The following is a 14652-nucleotide window of genomic DNA, read 5'->3' as shown; positions in this document are numbered from 1 at the left end:
CAAGATTATTGTATTAAGTCCTATGAGAATTCTACTGTAAAATAGGCCTAATATCCCGGATCTATTCAATGTATTCAGTCTGAACAGGAAAAACACAGAACCGTTCGCCAACCGTTCAGATAACATCAGTGAGAGATGTCCGTCTGTCCATTTGCTGCAAATATATATTGCAAAGTCATCCACCATCCATTTGCTTCAGTAACACTATATTAATACACCCATTACAACATCTGACAAACCATTCCACTAAGGATTCCCATTGGTTTCAACTCTAGTCCAATCAGGTTCGGCATATTATTAACGAGGGTATTCTGTATGTCGATAATTGGTGTGTGTACACATGATCATGTTAAAAAGGTCAAAACAAAGGGAATGAAGGGGTGTAACAGTCCCAGGAATGTTGGGACGCGGCATAGTTGTTGTTGGGGGACAGCGTCTGCTAGCAATATCGCTACCTCGTGTTGTGACCGATTTAGGATGTCCGTGAGTGGAACTCAACTGAGTAAGGCAGACATGATTGGTGTCTGAAAGAAAAAGCACAAATATAACATGAGAAACAGTTAAAAGTATAACAAAAATGTTCAAAATGAATTTAATTGCAGCTGTTGTAAATAACACTACCGACAAAATATAAAGTATGATTCTACGTTCCTTTTTTTGGTTGAAAATTAAGGTTAAATTGTTTTTAATGCAACATGAGAATGTCGGACAGCGTAAATAAATATCTTACGTGTAAATTCATCATATATGATGTAGCTACTTGATAGTTGCTATTCTATCGGCTATTTATATTGGTTTTGTAGAATATAATGTATTTATAGATTTGTGTTCAATTGGTGTTTCATTTGCACTAATTATTTAGAATTGATGACAACTTTGACTAAAGACAATGTAAAAGCCACCTTTAAAGCTATCCCTTTCATATCAGGTAACAAGCTACTGAATCCATGGTCTGATGAGGTACATTTGACCCATTCCTATTTTAACTAATTAAAGGGAGATTGATTTTTAATTGAATATTGAGCAATATCTGCGCTTTAGCATCGAAAAACAAAGATATATATATCTAAAAATCTTACCTTACAAATCTTACCCAAAGCTCACTTTCAAGCACTCTTGTATATAGCCGAGATATATTGCATGTGTATAGCCAATACTGTTTCTTACTGCAAAGTTATGCAAGATTTTATATCCCTGAGTTGGGTAATTTATCCTTTCACTAAGTTCACAGTAGTTATAATGATATACGTAATGTAGGAGATGCCTTAGACTGAGTGATCGAGGAGACATATAATAGCAGTAAAATGACGATTTTTCTGTCTCTCGTTCTCTTCTCTCTTTTCCATCACACATCATCTACCTAGAGTATCACACGATAGTATCGGCACCTCATAATATTTTTTAGAAAATGCTAGACATGCTTGAACATTTCATAAGAACTCTTAGTATCACGACTACTTTAACTGATATTACACTTTTTTCTTCATATGCAGATAACTGCTGTCAGCTATAGTGTACCCAAAAACTACTGCTGCATGTTGAGCCGTAGGTTGCCTGTGAGACAGCAGGAATACTGCCATATTTAAATTGCAACGTAAATTCTATCTTTTTGGTGTCTGTTCATGCAGTCAAAGAGGTATTCTCATTGTCAATATTACTATGGCTCAAACTGGAATAATGAACACGTCGCCCGCAAAAGCCATTACAAAATCACCTCTGCAATTTTCACAATGATTCTATTTCCTTAATATTGATGTCAGCCAACATGGTATGTAAAACAAATGGTCAACCAGAGTTGAGAGTAAGTCTAGAGTGACTTTATGCTATATACAGGTAGAAAGCGTGGGATTTCGGCAACAAAGTATGACCATTCATTACAAAGTAATTCATTATTAGTAGTATTTAGTATTCATCAATCTATGTCCATTTGATCTACTTCAGGGTTGAGTTCACAAGGCCGAAGTCCATAGCTGAATGGTATACCTGGCAGGTTTATTTCAGGTACCTTGGTGGGAAAAGACGTCAGATGTAATCAGGAAAACTGCTTCTGAAAATGAAATGATGCGTGCTAACCTTGGTTATTATGATTGCATTTTATTGTTTTGTTTCATTTAAAATGAATTACTTTCCAAACTTGCCTGTTAGGTTTAAGTCCAGAATTCATACTGTTGGCTCTCTTGCTATATTATCGTTGACTTTTATAATACTTCGCTATCACGTACGAACAACTATGCCCTTGTGTGCTAGAATTAACCATTTCGAAAATGTTATACTTTTGGCATCATGCACAGAATTTTTAGGAATATTTTTTTTCTTCTGTAATGAATGAGCGATGTCCATTAAAGGATTTTGAAGAAACAGATGGAAAAGGATGCCATAATTGTGTCTTGTGTCAGTGCCATGCCTGCAATAATATTCTTCCAATATAATGAAAATACTGAGCTGAGGTAAACTCACTAGGGAACATTCTTAGCATAGGAGGGTTGGGCAATTCATTTCCATAATGACGTCAAATCAGGAAGTGAATCCAGTTTCCTCCTGTAATGTGTAGACCCAGGGCCTACTGGAGGTGTGTCTACAGATTGTTACACAAGATGATGTGATATAACCAAAGATTGTTGGTGTCCATTGCTGAATGTTATAAGCTTGCCTGTACAAAACTTCACCAACAATCTTTCTACTAACCTGCATTTGGTGATACTCTTCTTTGTTCTCGATTCAGGAAAACAGTTTATAAAGGAAAACTTTATAAAATGTCTGTATCCAGTTGCAGGTGGTTCTACAAACACCATATAAAACTCAGGAAGATAGTAAATATATGTTTTGTATTGAGTGAGATATGCTTACTGCATGCATCTGTTTTAGTCACCCTGTCACCTACTTCTACATGTGGCCATGTCTCATGTATAAGAAATTGTTTTCCAGAATCAAGAACAAAGGGAGTTGCAGATTAGATGCAAAATCTATGGCACTGTTTGGTATAGGCAAACCTGTTAAGTTCAGTAATGGACACCAACAACCTTTGGTTATATCACATCATCTGGTGTAGTAGGCCTACAACCTGTTGCTACTGCAGGTGCAGCTGAGTTTCATTTAAAACTATGCCACAGCTGTGAGTGACAGAGCAGAGGCGGGCGGAAATGGCGTGAATCAAGCGCAAGGAAGCCTGGATGGCGCGCCAAATTTCAAAGGACTTCCTGGGGGAAAAGAACGCGAAAATCTCCGTTCAGCAAACAACGACGTTTAAATTGGACATAAATTATCAAAAGACTAAAGTATATAGACAGTTTGAAACAATCGGCGGCGTTAGCATCATATTTAGACAGTGGATAAGAGTTCAAGTGCGCCAGATTCGAGCCACTTTTGTGGAGGTATGACTTTCAATGTGGATTACAGGAACTATCCGGCTGTCTACGCCTTGATTGTGAAATGCTTTTTCCCAAGTAGTGTATTTTGACATCTTAATATGATGCGGTGTAACGATGGTTTAGTTTGTTGACATTTGCATAGTAATCTTGGCAAAACTATTCGTTGTAATTTAGCTAGTTACCTAACAAAAGAGATTCAGTTGTTGTCCACTGCTTTGTCCCTGTGCCATTTCACCACACGAGCCTTGTGCTACACTAGCAAATCAGCAGCACTGTCAGGCATATAGTAACGTTAGCTATTAGCTACATGCAGTTTGTTCGTTTTTCGTAGAACAATGTGCATTATATTGGTGAACGCTCATAACGGCAAGGTCGTACCTACAATTCAACTACATGTAAACGTCTATTTTGATGTATTTTAAAAATGTATACAACTTTTCTGAGGTGCAGCTATGGGCAACTTTGATGGGGGCCACAATCTGAACTCATCATGAGAGGCCACAGTGATCAGGGCCTGGCCGTTGCCTTTCTGCAATTCTGACTGGCATCATAAGAGAAACTGCTGATGCACAACCACATTTCGAATTGCATCGGTATCTTCTAACTCTCAACGGTAAGCTGAGATCCCGATTTGAGTTCCTAAAATATATTTTTGGAAGTGTGTGTGTGTGTTCGTTTTTGGAAATGGATCTGTGGGCCTACAAAAGGGGGTCCCAGGGCTGCCAGATAGGGCAATAGAGCTGGGAATTGCCAGGGACCTCACAACACAATAGTTAGGTGCCAATATCATATGTATTGTGATTCAATGTTCCAAACATATTTTGCTCACTGTATGTCTTCTGCAGAGAGCATGAGAAAATTGGCTTTGATCAGTCGGGGAAATAAGTTCTGAAAATAGGTTCACGTTTAAAAAGATGGAGAACAAGCTATAGGATAAAAAAAAATATTGTACCAGAGTTTTGGCACAGGTACAGCCGACTAACGCTAGCTAACACTACCTAGCAAAAGGTAGATGTACAAATCGATACTTGTAGTTAAAGTGTCCAAAGTAGTAACTATCTACTTTTTTGCTCCCCATCACTAGGCAATAGGATGCTAAATTGCCATCAATCCATAGATTGTCACTTGTTAAATATGAAATGGTCATAACTTGTTTATATTGCTAATATAATCAATTAACTATCTATGGTGTAGACGGGTTGAGTGAGTCATGGGCATGCTGTCTTACAAACGTTCCCTCTTCTGTCTTTTCAGAGTGAACCACCTCAAGCTTCTAGCTCCCAGCCTTTTACGTGTCAATTTATGAATGAGTTATCTTAGTCAAATGTACACAGCCGTACAACTGATATTTCGGTGACATTACTCCGCAAATAACCGCGCAGGTTATAGATTGTATACGATATGTTTGACTGTTAAAACGAGAGTTTTAATGTTGAATCTGTTCAAATTCATTCAACACCACATACTAAGAGCCAAGCTTTTACCAGCATTACAGACAGCGTTAGTTTGTTAACACATTCACTGACTTAAGTGCTATTCAAGCGATGGAAAGCTCTATGTAAGAAAGTACCTGTTACTGACTGGGGTGGGGATCGGTTAGTCGTGGCCATGCTGACCGGCGTCCAGCCGTGTTTCCAGCTGCTGAGAATCGGCTCGTCCTCTACGGATTCAGCCCGGGACCTGTACACGTTCCGGCCTGCGCTGACCCACTCCGTGTTCCGGCTGGGCCGTGAGGCAGAGCTGTGTGACGTCACACTGGACTCGACGTCTGTGTCTCGGATCCACGCCGAGCTGCATGCTGAGAGGGAAGCGGAGGGAGCAGCCGAGGGGGGCTGGAAGGTGCGGATAAAGGATCGGAGCAGCCATAGTGAGTTCCATCACACGTGATTACAGTACACCGTTCTTCGAAGAATCACCACCAGAGAGAAACTGTGATGTAGTCTGATATGATGTCTGTCATTCTATCTTTGGTAGGGATTTAATATTTATTTGGTTAATTTTCTTGTAACATATTCTAGAACTACACACACTTGTGTTTAGTTTCCTTAGGTCTCATTCAACTCTTCTACTAACTAGCCTTTCATCTGAGCTTTCTTCTCCACCTTCCCATGCCAGGTACCTGGGTGAATGAGGTCCGGCTGCAGCCAGGTGTCCAATGGGAGCTCTCAGATGGTGACACGCTCACCTTCGGTGGCCAATCAGAGAGAGGGAGCCCAGAGTTCTACTTCCTCTTCCAGAAGGTTAGCGTGCGGCCGTTGGACTTCGACGCCATCACCATACCAAAGGCCGGCACCTTCTCCTCCGACCTGAAGAACCGAATCAGAACGAGCCTGGACCGCAAGGCGGTGGCCAACTTGGATCTCAACAGGGCGACCGTCATTCTGAATTCCATCGGAAGCCTGAGCAAGATGACTGGGACTCCTTGGACGTTTAAGAGGAGGTGTGACGGCAATATCACAGACGCAAGCTCCACCTTCTTTCCTTTAACATCCTTGGTCCCGCCCTCCACCCCTCCTCCCTTTCCACCCACTACCTCTGTGGTCTCATCCAAGTCACTCCCGCCCTCATCCAAGAGCAGGCGCAAGTCAGCCCACACTGTCCTTCTGGAGGATGAAAGCTCGGATGAGCCCAGGAACCACCGACAAGTGAAAGGCGGACCGAGTGGGACGAAGAGAAGGCGCCTCTACAAGTCCGAATCGGAGGGTTTCCACGCTCATTTACCCAAAACTGACCAGGATGTACGACGCCAGTTTGAACTGAAACGCGTGCCTGTGCCCAAACCGGTCGCAAACTGTCACACCATCGTCGCTAACGGCAAACTCAACCATGTTTCCTTCAACATCAGTCAGAGGCGGGAGATTGACCCAAACAATCAAAGAACTGGCCCAAATGTGAACGTCTCTGTGTTTCGCCAGCAGAATATTTTTTCTCCGCCATCCTCTGGGCGGGGAAGGCAACGGGCTCACAGCGCCCCAGTTTACTCCCCTGTGGTGGTGGGAGGAAAGACTTACACCCTGGGTTCTCCATCCTTGAGGATCTGCAAAGAGGATGGAGGACGGGCAGGGCAGTTTGCCAGATTTCACATCACCTCTGGGTAAGAATGCCCTCGTGTGACGGCATCCAAACTACAGTGACTTTGCTCTATCATATATGACTTTCTCATTGCACATTTTCCTTCTCTGGAAACTAATACGCTCCGTTCTCCACTTCACATTCTCAAATATGTATTTTTTTGTGATGTATAGTGAATACGTTGAAAGTCGAATGTGACACTCACACCTCACTCTTCTCCCTCCCTCCCAGCAAGCGGCGGGGCAGACCAAGGAAGCACCCTCCTCCGCGGCCCTCCCTTCCCCCTCCTTCCTCTTCGTCTTCCTCCTCCTCCTCGTCGTCCTCTTCGAGCTCCTCCTCGTCGTCCTCCGAAGACGAGGTGGAGGGAGTGTCCCAGGGGGTGGAGCCGTGTGCCGCGCCTCGCTGCCGCCTGCCCCAGCAGGACACGGTGCAGTGGGTCCAGTGTGACGACTGCGACGCCTGGTACCACCTGGACTGCCTGCACCGGAAGAACCTCCTGCTGGACCCCAACGCAGACTTCCACTGTGGCTGCCGCTGATACAGCAGGAGTGGGTCACAGACCCCTACACCAGAGTACACTTAATGCCTTAATCATACCACAATGAATTATGGGGGGATACATTTTATTCTTGTATAATGGGGATTGTATGGTCAAAATAGATGTACAGTGTTCGTGGAGGTAAAAAAAAAAAAAGTTGCGACTGAGGCTCTTATGAACAGTAGGATGGGTCTCGTACCTAATGGTTAGAGGCTGCTCTTCACTGACATTTTTCAAAGTGCTCATCTAAGCTCGCTCTGATGCTGAGCAACGGTTTGAGGAATTACAATGAAAGCGTGTTCTTTGTTTTAGCTGGTGGTAACCCCGGGGACTGATGAACTGAACTATTTTAGCTGCACACAGGCTACTCTGGGGAACAGTACAAGTCTCTAAACGAGTTGGCTGACAGTGACGGGCTGCAGGTTTTCTAACTTCCTGTACGAATCACTTTCATATTGGGTTGTGAATAAACCCTGCTGTTGATGGGGCTAAATGAAAGTGGTATTGGGAGAATTGGCCAAATTCTTATCTGCTGTAACACAATGTGCATCGCAAGGCTCTCATCACACAATGGGATCTCCTTGCGCTTGATTCTATCCCGTGCGGTAAAGATGTCCACTCAAAAAAAGATGAGCGTGGGTTTTCTGCGTTCATTCTCTGTTGTGTTGATGCCGACTTTATTTTGTTCTTCTGTCTGATGACTTCGATTCATATATCTAACGATGTATCCGTATCAGTCCAAAACACGACGAGATTTCAGCTGTGGTGCAGGGACTGCCAAAACTTGCGGGGTTTTGTTCCCGCCCTACTATAGCTCACCAGTTGCTCCTTCCGGATCTTGATTGGCTGACGTAGGACGGCTGGAGTAAAAGCCGGCTCTCCAGGAAGGGGGGTTTGCTACACCTGATGTATGGTCACAAAAGACTTCACGCCGTCTTCACTTTGATGATTATAAGATCAGCTCGCGGGAGAGCGTTACAGTTTTGATGTTTTCTCAACGTTATTAGGGAAAAAATAAAATCTATTTAAAAATGTGTTTGAGTATATTTTCCAACCTGTAGTTCACAAGTACGTCTGTTCGCCGTGAGTCGCATTGAGAAAGTATAACGCACACCTGTTGTGGCAATTGAATTACCAGGTGCGCGGTTTAAAAAACGGTGCTAAATTGAAAAGGAACTTCAGCACACTGTTGATCTTGACGCAGCAGCTTCACGGATTTAATTGATCTTCTGCGGAGCATCAAGATCACCAGTGTGAGCTTCTTTTCAATTCACCATGATATTACCAATGACTCGTACTTCGGCCCTCTGGGAGTTATGGCTCTGGGTTGTGAGTCGTGGTAACATTCTCTGTTCTTTCTAATAGCTTTTCATCCAGATTTTCTTTCACCAATTGGAGTACGTCTCCTCTCAGGTTAGTGAGGTGTGCCCTGAATCCCTGGTTAACGTGATACCAAGTCAGATCTCTGCAGACTGCCTCAGACGGCCAGGGGAATAGATTATAGAGCTGCCCGACTTTCAAGGGAGAGTATAACATTGTCTGTGTTTCCATGGCAACGCTGTTTTCGGCCAGCCACAGCAACAGGCAGTGTTAATTCTGGGAACCTTGGAGGCGATTGGAAATGAGATGGTAGGGAGGGGGGAAATCTATTTGACTCGGATAATTGTAGTCTGAGGGAAAATGCAGTACTGTTATCGGGAGGGTGGTAACGAGAACATGGAGCTGAAAAGCTATTTCACATTGTTATTGTTCGTTACCAGCAGAGGGCTGTCTTGTTCTTTTAAGTGAACTCTGGCTTTTTGACATGGCTTAAAAGTGTCTGGTGTAAAACTACCTGTCTGGATAAATTTATGCAGCCATTCCCAATTATTTTCAATTAAAATCAAATGTTTTCATTACCCAATTCAACGAGAATTCAATATCTTTTGTACGCATGCGGGTGAGAAGTTACAGCGTGGGCCAAAATAGGCTTGGAATGGATGGATTACAGTGCATTTATTAATATAATAATAATATATGCCATTTAGCAGACGCTTTTATCCAAAGCGACTTACAGTCATGTGTGCATACATTCTACGTATGGGTGGTCCCGGGAATCGAACCCACTACCCTGGCGTTACAAGCGCCATGCTCTACCAACTGAGCTACAGAAGGACCACCCATACGAGCTGAAAACAAATTGTAAAAAGAAGATGGGAGAACAAGCTATGAAGGAAAAATACTGGAGTTTTGGTGCAAGTACAGCAAACTAGAGCAAAAATTTATTGCGATATTGTCAAAACAATATAATCCGAAATAATATCCATCCCGATATGTAACCATATCGATTTGTCCCCCCTCACTAATGAACTAATATAGAGAAAAGCATTACAATATAGAGAAAAGCATTACAATATAGAGAAAAGCATTACAATATAGAGAAAAGCATTACAATATAGAGAAAAGCATTGCAATATAGAGAAAAGCACTACAATATATAGAAAAGCACTACAATATAGAGAAAAGCATTACAATATAGAGAAAAGCATTACAATATAGAGAAAAGCATTACAATATAGAGAAAAGCATTACAATATAGAGAAAAGCATTACAGTATAGATAAAAGCATTACAATATAGAGAAAAGCATTACAATATATAGAAAAGCATTACAATATAGAAAAGCATTACAATATAGATTATATATAGAATATAATTTATTGCCACGGAATATTATCAGACACCCCAGACAAACTGAGTTTGGCCCGTATGTGCTCTGGTTCCTGAGAGGTGTGGTGTGACTGACACACAGGTTTAACCGAAGCCTAATGGGATCACTGGAGCAGCCGCCACTTCCCCCATGAACCTGTTTCTGCCCTCAGCGCAGGATATGAGACGCTTACTATTTCCTCCCGACCCCCATCCTGACCCTGGTTTGGTGGGCTTCCAGCACCAGTCAGGAGAGGAGGGGAAAACCTTTTTACTCACTAGTACAGCCTGGGAGGTAAGTGCCTGGAACACAATGAGCGTACTGTTCATAAGCCTTGTGTTTCAATTTAATGAGTGTATCAATTACACTCAGACAATATTAATGGGCCATGGAAATGAATGTCTGATGGGACTTGCTGGGTTATAATGCTTGCGGTTCAATGTTGCAACTCTCAATCATGAATAAAACATGGCCTGTAACAACAGGTTATAACAGTATGATTCTAGAAAAGATTTAAATAAATCACTTTTAGTAGAACCGAGGGGAGAATGTATGCATTACTTATCGCCACAGGTGGGCAATGGGATAGAGTCCATTCATACATTCATGGCCCTTTTTTCGAGCTAACCAAAATTGTAGTCAGATACTTAACTTGGGATGGAATAAGCCTGGAACACATATTAAAGATTTTATAAATCTGAGGGGTTGGGTTAAATGCAGGAGGACACATTTTGGTTGAATGCATTCAATTGTACAAAAAAAGGTCTCCCCCTTTTCCTTATCCTTAATATGCCAGTTGTAGGGGGATGGTCATCGCACATGACCAGGCTTTATGTCGCTGATAACTAACTTTGATGGATGGCCCTGGTGTCAGAGGGAGGGGAGAGTAAGTGTAGCGGTAATTGGACATGCCACTTTAATGGCAGCCTATCGGTCATTAGGCTCATCAGAGAGGGTTTAACATGTTGCCCAAGCATACAACACACCCTGGTATCACAGCATGTAATGAAATGACCAGTTATGCCACCCATAAGAACACATATGCTTAGGATCAAACACACACAAGTTTTGTCTCACAAACATGCGTACACACACACACACACACACACACACACACACACACACACACACACACACACACACACACACACACACACACACACACACACACACACACACACACACACACACACACACACACACACACACACACACACACACACACACACCATCACTCACAGCAGCATCTCACAGTGGGTGGCATGCATCATTCTCTGAACTCAGTTCACAGGTGGTAAACAGAACAGCCATCAGTCGCCAGTCTATCCTAATCTCTAAACAAATGGGACTACATCTGCACGGTAATGTCTGCGTGTTTGAGTGATCTGGGGTGTTGAGGTTAACATCACAAGAGCAGTTCATTATTATTCTAATCAATTTGGCTATATCAACCCTCCAGCGTCTTGGTATTTGAGTTATCTGGGGTGGTGAGGTTAACATCGCAAGAGCAGTTCATTATTATTGTGAATCTCACAAACAAGATTGTATTTAACTGCATCTACGGGGGTCTGTGTTGGAGAATTCTGGGGTTATCAAAACAAGGTTGTACTTAACTGCACCTACGGGGTTCTGTGTTGGGGAATGCTAAAAACAGTTTGTCTTTGTTATCATTCCACGGCTCCCACCTCACCTTCCCACAGGTCACACGGCTATTTCTCAGTGGATGAAATTAAATGGGGGGCAATGGCAGGTGGCTTTATTGTGGGATGTGAAGCAGTGCCCACTTCGTCTTCCACAAGGGGAAACTGCTGTTGAACTACCAATTACGGGGCACACTTTCTCTAAATCCGCTGCTTGTAATAAAGAAAGAGAAAGCATCCTCCCAGTAGGCTGTATCAGATCTCTCTCCGTAATTGATTTAAGTCTTTTACGTGATTGAGTGAAGTCTGTTGAACTGCCAATTATGGAATACATTTGCTCTGCATCTGTGCCACTGCTGACAGTAAATTAGCATTCTTGTCTCAATCAAATCAAATAACATTTTATTGGCCACATACACATGGTTAGCAGATGTTAATGCGAGTGGAGCGAAATGCTTGTGCTTCTAGTTCCGACAATGCAGTAATAACCAACTAGTAATCTAACCTAACAATTCCACAGCTACTACCTTATACACACAAGTGTAAAGGGATAACGAATATGTACATAGAGATATATGAGTGAGTGATGGTACAGAACGGCATAGGCAAGATGCAGTAGATGGTATAGAGTACAGAATATGCATATGAGTAATGTAGGGTATATAAACATAAAGTGGCATAGTTTAAAGTGGCTAGTGATACATGTATTACATAAAGATGGCAAGATGCAGTAGATGATATAGAGTACAGTATATACATATACATATGAGATGAGTAATGTAGGATGTGTAAACATATTAAGTGGCATTGTTTAAAGTGGCTAGTGATACATTTTTTTTTACATCAATTACCATTATTAAAGTGGCTATAGTTGAGTCAGTATGTTGGCAGCAGCCACTCAATGTTAGTGGTGTATGTTTAACAGTCTGATTGCCATGAGATAGAAGCTGTTTTTCAGTCTCTCGGTCCCTGCTTTGATGCACCTGTACTGACCTTGCCTTCTGGATGATAGCGGGGTGGATAGGCAGTGGCTCGGGTGGTTGTTGTCCTTGATGATCTTTATGGCTTTCCTGTGACCGTGTGGTGTAGGTGTCCTGGAGGGCAGGTAGTTTGCCCCCGGTGATGCGTCGTGCAGAACTCACTACCCTCTGGAGAGCCTTACGGTTGTGGGCGGAGCAGTTGCCGTACCAGGCGGTGATACAGCCCGACAGGATGCTCTCGATTGTGCATCTGTAAAAGTTTGAGTGCTTTTGTTGACAAGCCGAATTTCTTCAGCCTCCTGAGGTTGAAGAGGCGCTGCTGCGCCTTCTTCACGGTGCTGTCTGTGTGGGTGGACCAATTCAGTTTGTCCGTGATGTGTACGCCGAGGAACTTGAAACTTAGTAACCTCTCCACTACTGTCCAGTCGATGTGGATAGGGGGTGCTCCCTCTGCTGTTTCCTGAAGTCCACAATCCTCTCCTTTGTTTTGTTGACGTTGAGTGTGAGGTTATTTTCCTGACACCACACTCCGAGGGCCCTCACCTCCTCCCTGTAGGCCGTCTCGTCGTTGTTGGTAATCAAGCCTACCACTGTCGTGTCGTCCGCAAACTTGATGATTGAGTTGGAGGCGTGCATGGCCACGCAGTCGTGGGTGAATAGGGAGTACAGGAGAGGGCTCCGAACGCACCCTTATGGGGCCCCAGTGTTGAGGATCAGCAGGGTGGAGATGTTGTTACCTACCCTCTCCACCTGAGGGCGGTGAGGGTAGGTCCATTCCCAGTAATTGTTTTTGCTAAGTCTATAAGAGATGGGAGTAAAAGGCCTACTATTTCACATGGCAGAGGGGCCAAGCAGCGGACATGAGTCAAACCCACAGGCCCTCTCACACTGGGAGAATGTGAGGAGATGAAACAGGATAATTTATCTCACCAGACTCACCCATCTAGCCATTCAGCCCCTCACTCAATGAGCTCTCCACCCTTTAATCTGTCCACCAAACATTGTCTTCACCCCTGGGGAGACGGTTTTCTATTTATGGAGCAGTGTTGAGCGGACGTGAGACAATCAGAAAGCGCCTTCCTGGCGTTGCGTTTGTGTGTGAGCTGTGCATTGTAGATGAGGAGTGGATGAGTGAACACACAAACAGGAAGCGGGTGACGCCGTACGGGGAACAGAACAGATGCACAATGATTATGGGTAAAATGGCAAAATATGGAGAAACAAGACGGACCAGATGCAACAACGCCTTCTAGGAGAGGCTCTCTCAGCATGAGGACAAAAGCCTACACTTTAGGTGAGACAAATGCCAACTCACAGAAACTGTAAACACACACACACACACACACACACACACACACACACACACACACACACACACACACACACACACACACACACACACACACACACACACACACACACACACACACACACACACACACACACACACACACACACACACACACACACACACACACACATATGGGCTTCAGTATATATTCACAAACACACAGCTACCACCCTTGTGCCTGAAACTCAAACCCACACAGTTTCTTAAATCCAGCAACAAGCGTACTGGAAATAAATGAGCAGGGTACACTCATTAACTGTAAACAAAGTCCACGGTACTAAACTAATGAAGATATTCACGAGTCGGAGAACACCAAGGAGGAGGTGGCGGAGACACCGAGAGAGAAACAGATAGAGGAAGAGAAACGAGTGGGAGAGAGATGGAGAGAATGGAAGAGGATGAGAGCGGGAGGGGAAGAAATTAAGAATATTTCAGGAGGTGTGAGAACACTTCCTCCCTGGGGCTCCATGTCTCTCTAGCCCTTTAATGTCTTTAATTAAAGCGAACAGTATTATCTGCTGCACCCTTGGAGTGCGTTTACCAAAGCGACACTTAGCTACAGCTCAGCTAATAGGGGAGGGGAAATGGAGAGGGGTAAACTCTAATGACGGAAGGGAAAGAAAGGGGGAACACGGAAGTCATATCGAGGGGGAGGGAAAAGATGGAGGGAGGAGGAGAGAGGAGGGAGATGGGAGATCAACGCTTCAGAAAATGAAGGAGGCTGCCACCGGCTAACACGTACCGCGCTTAAATGTGTTGCTCCGGCTGATACACGATCACATTTAAGCGACAGCTTGTTAAATCGCTCTCATTCCTCTGAGCCGATCTCTGTCCACAGGGGCAATTTCTCAAATGGCACGGAAAGGGTCTGACAGAGAGGGGGAGATGGAAGAGGCCAGTAAACATTAGATGCATTTACTGTAGTCATCTCTTTTGATGACATGGTTTTACCAAATCAACTTTTTGGCGGGCAGTTAGTTTCCCCGGAGATACTGTAGGCATGGTGTTTCTGTTG

The 14652-nt window shown here is 43.5% G+C and overlaps 1 protein-coding gene across 3 annotated transcripts; it reads left to right on the top strand.

The window, feature by feature from the left end:
• The first annotated feature begins 3139 nt into the window (after positions 1-3139).
• On the top strand, positions 3140-8012 carry LOC124012758 (transcription factor 19-like). Of its 3 annotated transcripts, none has more exons than XM_046326699.1 (5): positions 3140-3371; positions 3819-3981; positions 4623-5235; positions 5484-6462; positions 6672-8012. In XM_046326699.1, the coding sequence occupies exons 3-5, from the start codon at positions 4977-4979 to the stop codon at positions 6976-6978; spliced, it is 1545 nt and encodes a 514-aa protein (XP_046182655.1). In that variant the 5' UTR covers positions 3140-3371; positions 3819-3981; positions 4623-4976; the 3' UTR covers positions 6979-8012. The 3 variants fall into 3 exon arrangements, with proteins under 3 accessions (XP_046182655.1, XP_046182657.1, XP_046182656.1); XM_046326701.1 differs by having other exon boundaries at positions 3813-3981; XM_046326700.1 differs by having other exon boundaries at positions 3140-3443.
• The last annotated feature ends 6640 nt before the right edge of the window (positions 8013-14652 follow it).

The sequence above is a fragment of the Oncorhynchus gorbuscha genome, linkage group LG24 (assembly GCF_021184085.1).
Source record: "Oncorhynchus gorbuscha isolate QuinsamMale2020 ecotype Even-year linkage group LG24, OgorEven_v1.0, whole genome shotgun sequence".
NCBI classification, from domain to species: Eukaryota; Metazoa; Chordata; class Actinopteri; order Salmoniformes; family Salmonidae; genus Oncorhynchus; species Oncorhynchus gorbuscha.
This window is presented reverse-complemented; position numbering and strand designations above follow the sequence as displayed.

Bases quoted from the DNA above. Each gene is read 5' to 3' on its own strand.
- LOC124012758 (XM_046326699.1), top strand. From the start codon at position 4,977: ATGCTGACCGGCGTCCAGCCGTGTTTCCAGCTGCTGAGAATCGGCTCG. The intron at 5,236-5,483 runs GTGAGTTCCATC...TTCCCATGCCAG, and splicing joins AAAGGATCGGAGCAGCCATA to GTACCTGGGTGAATGAGGTC. The intron at 6,463-6,671 runs GTAAGAATGCCC...CCTCCCTCCCAG, and splicing joins AGATTTCACATCACCTCTGG to CAAGCGGCGGGGCAGACCAA.